The sequence below is a fragment of the Melampsora larici-populina genome (assembly GCF_000204055.1).
Source record: "Melampsora larici-populina 98AG31 unplaced genomic scaffold MELLAscaffold_67, whole genome shotgun sequence".
In the NCBI taxonomy this organism is placed as follows: Eukaryota; Fungi; Basidiomycota; class Pucciniomycetes; order Pucciniales; family Melampsoraceae; genus Melampsora; species Melampsora laricis-populina.
In genome coordinates, this window is record NW_006768831.1 from 123631 (window position 1) to 130317 (window position 6687).

A 6687-nucleotide genomic window follows, 5' to 3' on the forward strand; every position below is an offset into this window, starting at 1 on the left:
ACATTTCTTACATTCCTATTCAATAGGAATGCCACCCTCTCGCAAGGACAACAACAAAAGCAAAGTCCGAGACTCTAAATGGCCATACGACCGACTTCAAGATAGTCAGTGATTTCTTCTGAAATTTCATTAATCTTTATAACTGTATCATTGATAACATGTTGGTCATGTGAAGAACCAAAACAACGAACCCCACATGTCGATGTCCAGTTCAAACCCAAGAAACCCGGTCATCAGTACAATAACAACTACATGAGAAGCTCTGTTTGTGATCAATACCTCCGCCAAACTTTGAACAACATTACTCCCGAAGTCATTGACTACGACATTGCAGTGGCATATTTCCTAGAAGAAACCAATCATCTTCCTATTGGCTGCATTCCTCAATCAGTCGACAAGATACTAGAAGATTTCGATACCCTCCCATCAATCACTGGTAGACAGAACGATCTCAAAGAATGTGCCTTACACATTAAATCTACCATCACTCTCTATCATTCAAAACCTGGTCCGATCCAACCTTTTGGTCTTAGGTACCCCACACTCAACGCTTTGGAGAAGCTTGTCTCAGAACGGTCCAAGTGTCTGCGCCTACTTCCCTCCGATAAAGCAATTGTCCTTGTTGATCTAGCCGGTCGAATGCTTGCCATGAATCTACCACCTAAATCCACCAATCCAGCAACCGAAAGCAGTGACAGCGACGGTGTCCATATGTCCAGTGAGGTTTGTCATGGTCTTGATGGTATTTTTAGCTTAGGGGTTTCAAGTTAACTGTTTGATATTGGTTCTAGAAACGTGCTTTGATGGCACTCGAAGGCGCTGCTCAAGTAAATGCACTCCCTCGTGTTCACATTGACGACGTTACGCAAGAGGCATACAACGCGCCCTCCGGTGATTTCATTCAACCCCGCTTTTCTAGAGCAAAGAACAAACCTGTGCAAATCCCAGGTGCTGTCTATGGCGCCCTACCTTATCAAGCTTTCGGCTACTCATTAGGATAGGTAAGAACCTCTTTCAAGCATCACCGATGATCAAAAATCTGATCTGTTTTATTCAATAGACCTTTGCTAGGGCCGACACTAAGATGCAGATGGGCTTGGAACGTCAAGGATACACTTTGGACGACATTGGAGAGGGACCTAAGTCCGATCAGCACTTGCCTCAGATCATTGGCCTTGGGGAAGGTTGTGTATTTCAAAGAATCGAGAATGCTCACATTCTCCCCGAACTCCTCTGGCCCTACAAAGTTTCAAGAGCTCTCAATGCCTCAGTCAATCCCGATACTTACTCAGCAGCCAAGAGAGTCACAAGGTTCATTGAAAACAACTCCAGTGCGCTGCTTTCCGAGCGTATCAAGGGTTTGCACAATGATGTAATTCAAGGTTAATAAAATGTTCTTTGTTGTGATACTTTTTATTGCAATACTGATTATATCAAATTTGACTAATCCCAAAACTTCAATTGTATAGGACAACAGATCAACTACAACCTTCAAATTGGAACTCATCGAGATATCAAGAATTCCAACCTGCTTGATTCTGTGTTCTTTTATGGACGTAACTATACTGGCGGCCGCCTGGATTTTGGCTCACTAGGAGTCAGTCTCTGCGCTGATCCCGGGTATTCTATTCATGCAAGGTTCAAACTGTTTGACCATGGAGTCAGCCCTATTTTACCAGGTGCCGATATCAACCTCCCGCCACTTCGGATTTCCCTTGCACTCTACGCTCACGCTGATACCTACTCTGGTCCAGCGAGAGTCTCTGCAGCTCGCAGAAATAACATAAATAATGCTCTTTTCAGCGATTCTGCAATGTGGCTTCCTTTTCCGCCGTCCAACTTTTCTATCAACACTTGTCGTAAGATCTTGCGAAAGGAAGAAGAGTCATGGAAGAAGAAGGGTTGAGGCTTTCCTCTGGGAAGCAGACAGGTCAAGCGCCGCGTTTTGGATTAACTTGGTATCCTTTCACTCCATATCGTATTGCTTGATATGACCAATGTATAGTTTCGGACTACCTTGTTTATTTCCACCCTGTTATGTTTCTTAGTTGTTCTTTTTGTGTGTTTTATGTATGTTACGTTTGTATGTTTGTTAGATCATCAAGCTTTGTCAGCTTGTTAATTCATTGTTATGAAATGATCATGTTTGTTTGAGTAAACTAGCTTGCAAAACGATCTCGTTCAGGTCATGACAGGTGCCTGAATTATTAGCACCTGACCAATCGAAATGAAGTTTGTCAAGTTAATAAACTTATTGAAGACTTACAGCCGTTTTCATGATTGATGAACACTTGAAGAAAACTTTTTGAATGTTTTGGCCTGTACCTGTTTACAATTTGCGCTGATCATTCAAAAAGTTTTTCTTCAAATGTTCATCAAGGACCCCACTCTTTATCGCCCGGTTAGGAAAACCCGTCGCCCCCTTACGGATAATTTTGGGTCGGACCTCGGGCGAAACCTACAATATAGCCCGGTTTCTCCAGGAAGCGGGCAACGTCGGTGATGGCACAATTTTAGTCTTACACGACTGGCCAAAAGGCTGGTAATTTGGAGTCATGCACACATTGCAGAGGAGGCAAGAGCTGCATATCATAATGGTGATACATTAACCAAAAGTGCATAGAAGGCATACAATAGTTGAACAAGACAGCACGTGTATAACAACATAGTCATAGTGAGCATAAGTTCAAAAGAGAACAACACAGGGTCATAGATACAGAAATAATGTAAGATAGCGTGTACAACCACACAGTGAGCATAAGTGTAAAGAGAAAGAACCCAGTATCAACTAAATAAGATACAGATAAAGATACAGAAATTACTGAGCTCGGGCAGCAAGCCACATATCCATCTGGCCTTTATACTTTGCAATCCAGTCTGGTACTCGGGTAGCGCTGATGGTTGGGGACTTCCCGTATAACTGAGGGAATGGAATTTTTGATGGACCCCCGGTTCCGAGACTCACAAAATGGTTGCCATTCACAAAAGCCAGGATAATTGGTTGCTTGTCGTTAGGCGGGGTGCGATACGGAAAAAAAGTACTGCAATTACTTTCCAGTGGGTCGAAGAGTACAACGGGACAGTCGTAAGTACTTGCAACAATGTAGCCCATGTAAGGCATGCGTAACCAGAACTCCAAAGTGCAAGTGCGGCCCTGGGGTTCAAGGCGAACCAGTAGATCCTCAATGACTTCGGTCGCATAAGGTTTGATAGCCCGTCTCGTCTTCATTCCAGTTTGCGATCTAGAAATGGAGAGGAGGCCCTCGTGCTCTGCCCTGTGGCCTACTAGTTCTTCAAGTAATTGACTACGAACTGATACATACGCGTCCTGAGTCTGATTATTGAGTGATGCGGCGATTGCACAATAACCACAGTTGCCATTTGCAGGTGGGTTGAAGATGGACTTGATGAAAGGCACGATGAAGCAAGGTAGTTGTTTGAGTATGAACTGTTCGTCAGGGGTTTTCAAGATGCTCTTGAAGCTCGCAGAAGACTTGGATGAAGCTGTGCCCCGCTGACTTCTTTTGGATGAAAGAGATCGCTTGGTCGATTGTTTCACATTAGCGTGGGTTTCAAATTCATCTGGAAGTGGAAAGACGGCGGCTCCAAAGGATCGACTAGCTTCCAGAGTGGCTCGTACTTTGGGATCACCTCGATTCAAGTTTAAATCTTCTGCAATTAAAGAGATACTGATTTCCGGAACGAGTACGTGTCGCAGAAACAATTGAACACTGAGTGGGGACGCCCTTGCGGCGTTAAGATGTGATTTAGAGGCTATGTCGTTAATGAATAGTTCCTCCAGTGTTTTAAGAATGATCGCATATCCCTCATATCCATAACTAGGACAAGAAACATGTGACTTCAGACACTATTGGATGATCAAGAAGGTACCAGGTGGAAAACTCACTATCCAGGTTGTTCAACCTCAAAATGATCCATTTGCGCATCAATTCGATTCATGTGGCTGTGTCCAATTAGCTTTTTGGCCGATTCAAGATCAGCGGACTTCTGGACTTTGCATATGATATTGCTCAGGACCATTGAATGTTTCTTGATGCGACTGTGAGACAAACAAACAGGGAGTTAGACAGAGTATTAACAAGATGGAGTGTAGAGTGGATACATACTCAGATAATCCACTGAAATCGATTGCTATTGGCCATCCCTTGCTGACACCAAGCGGTATGATGTCTGTCTCCACGTGATGCAAATGACAGAAGTCTGCTGTTTGCATGAACTGTGCTTCAAGCGTGACATATCAGTAAATTGATGCATACCAAAAAAAGATAGATCAGATACATACCGGAAGTGACATTGCTCCGGCACGGCCAATACCTTTTCGAATGTTAGGCATCTTCAGTAGGGTTTCCATGAGTTCAGTGAGCTTGATTGACGGTTCTTTAGGAAGAGGGTCGTCACAAAAAGGACAAAGGTTCTCATTCTCTTCAGATTCGTCTTCAGATGATGAGTCAGATGAATGTTGCGAGCTTGCACTGGAGTCACTGGAGTCTGATTTCTTCAGCGATTCTTCATCCGTGTCGTCAGCTAAGGAAACGCCCGTTGATTCTTTATCCACCTCGTCCAAAATGAAATCTTCTTCCATTTGAAAGAAATCATCCATCATTTGCACATCAGCGGCAGAGGTCGATGGTAATCCTTGAGCGGAAGTCGAAGAGCCAGAGCTGGAGGCAATAGGTAGGTTGGATGGATCCTCGTCTTGTTGATCTTTGGAGGTTTGAGAAGCACGAGATGGGCACATTGTGATTTTGTGACCACCGATTTTGCAGTAGCTGCATTTGCTAAGCCGAGGGGTTTTCTTCGCCTCGTCGATTTCGTGTTGAGACTTCCATCTACCTTGACTCCCCTCATTTCCTTGAGATTTCGTAGCTTTGGGTCGACCACGATTGTTGGTCTTCACATTAGCATTCAATATTGGTAAGAGCGTGTATCGATTGGTCTCAAGTAATCCAATTTCCACATAGAGCTTGCGCAAAGTTTGTTCAGGTAGTTCAATAATGCGGTCGAATCTTGATCTAGCAGCAGCTTGAAGTCCGACATGATTGGCTGGAGGGACCTCCATGAAAAGATGCCACTGCGTGTGCATGAAGTCCGTTGATAGGAAATCCATGTTGTCACGCGCAGTTGCCAGTTCATGAGAGCAGGGAAGGCCCCAGGCGCCTCTGAAAGTATGAGTGCAAGGCTTTTGGAGCGAATCAGGCAATAAGTTGTACTGTTCCTTCATTTTCTTGAGTGCGTAATGAGAGATGCGTCCATTCAGGTCTTTGAAGAATATAGGAAGACCTTCGAGTGTTTTAGTCTGCTCAACTCCAACTGATATAGTGATTTCGCTCATCTGGTGTTCTTCAAACCTTTTGAAAGAATTGAAACAAGTGACAAAGTCGTTATTGCGGCCATCGAGGAATCGTTTGGCCCTGAAGTGACTGCCTTCCACTCGAGATGTTGATGAGTTACCAAAATGAGGTGATTCAGAGGTAAACAGCGTGACAAACTTCTCCTTTCAATAAATCCAAGTGTTTTGCAAGTAATCAAAGACATCATGGGCTCTTGCTACTTTGGTAAGTTCTTCAAGATTTGAATCGTATTCAGCAGGTGTTGAGGAGGCGACATACAAGTTCCATAGTTTCATAAAGTCTGTCCATTCGGTATCGGTAAACTTGTTCTTACAGTTCTTGGCGACATTCTGGTTGATGTGCCACACACAGAGGATGTGGGTAGCTTCGGGAAAAACCGTTCCAATAGCATTGAACAGGGCCGGTTCAGCGTCCGTTGCGAAAGTCTGAGGCAGCTGAACCGTCGCGGAGGCATCCTCATTGTGAAATATGACGTCTTTGAGCTGGTTCAAGGCCCACTCATACTGGGGCTCCTTTTCGCTGCTCATGAAACACATCGCCACGGTGAATGATTTGTGAGTATTTGTCGTACCAACGATGTGTAAGAGTGGAAGGTTGAAACGGTTAGTTTTGTAAGTACAATCGAGAGCAAGAACCGTGGGGAATCGACGAGCCAGAGCAATGGCGGAAGGGCTAGCAAAGAAGAGGTTGAGCAACGTTCCCGTTTCCGAAGTTAAAGTGCGATGCGCCCAGTTGCTTGATGTAATCAAATCAAAAAGACCTTGAACAGGAGTCCGACCATTGAGCCAATTGGTTCTAGCACGACTTCGGACGTTGTGTATGTCACGAACTAGTGGTTGAGAGTTGGGATCAATCTTGAGAAGGGACCGAATTTGAGTTGCACGGCAGCCAGCAGAGGAAAATAGGTCAATTTGCTCGAGGTTTTCGGGAGAGAATCGTCGATAAATTGAGAGATCACTAGGTTTATCAAAGGGGTCATGGTTGTGTTTCGTTTTGCAGGTCTTCTTGAGGTCTTGAGTGACAATCCATCGGTCACGACGGGAATGATAATTTAGGGAGATCTCAAACATACAACCGGTCTTCTTTGAAGAGGATGATCGTTTCTTGGCTTGCGAAGGAACTTTGTGGCCGGCTTTCTTGTACCCAAGTGAGCATTGCAAATAAATTCTAACCGTTTGTTCTTTGTCGGATTTGTGACTCTTGATAGTGAAGGCATACCCTTGATGACGTGCAACGGCATACATGTATCCAGCAATTATCCGTCCGCACAGCAAGTATGGGCGTGACTGCCCGTCCTGGGGGACAACCTTTGATC

At 44.5% G+C, this 6687-nt stretch overlaps 1 protein-coding gene across 1 annotated transcript; it reads left to right on the forward strand.

Moving 5' to 3' along the window:
- Positions 1–252: 252 nt before the first annotated feature.
- On the forward strand, positions 253–1906 carry MELLADRAFT_68420 (uncharacterized protein; the record flags this gene model as incomplete). The annotated part of the gene is made up of 4 exons (XM_007417000.1): positions 253–723; positions 792–953; positions 1061–1382; positions 1470–1906. 4 exons carry the CDS (start codon positions 253–255, stop codon positions 1904–1906), a joined length of 1392 nt encoding a protein of 463 aa, XP_007417062.1.
- Positions 1907–6687: the final 4781 nt, after the last annotated feature.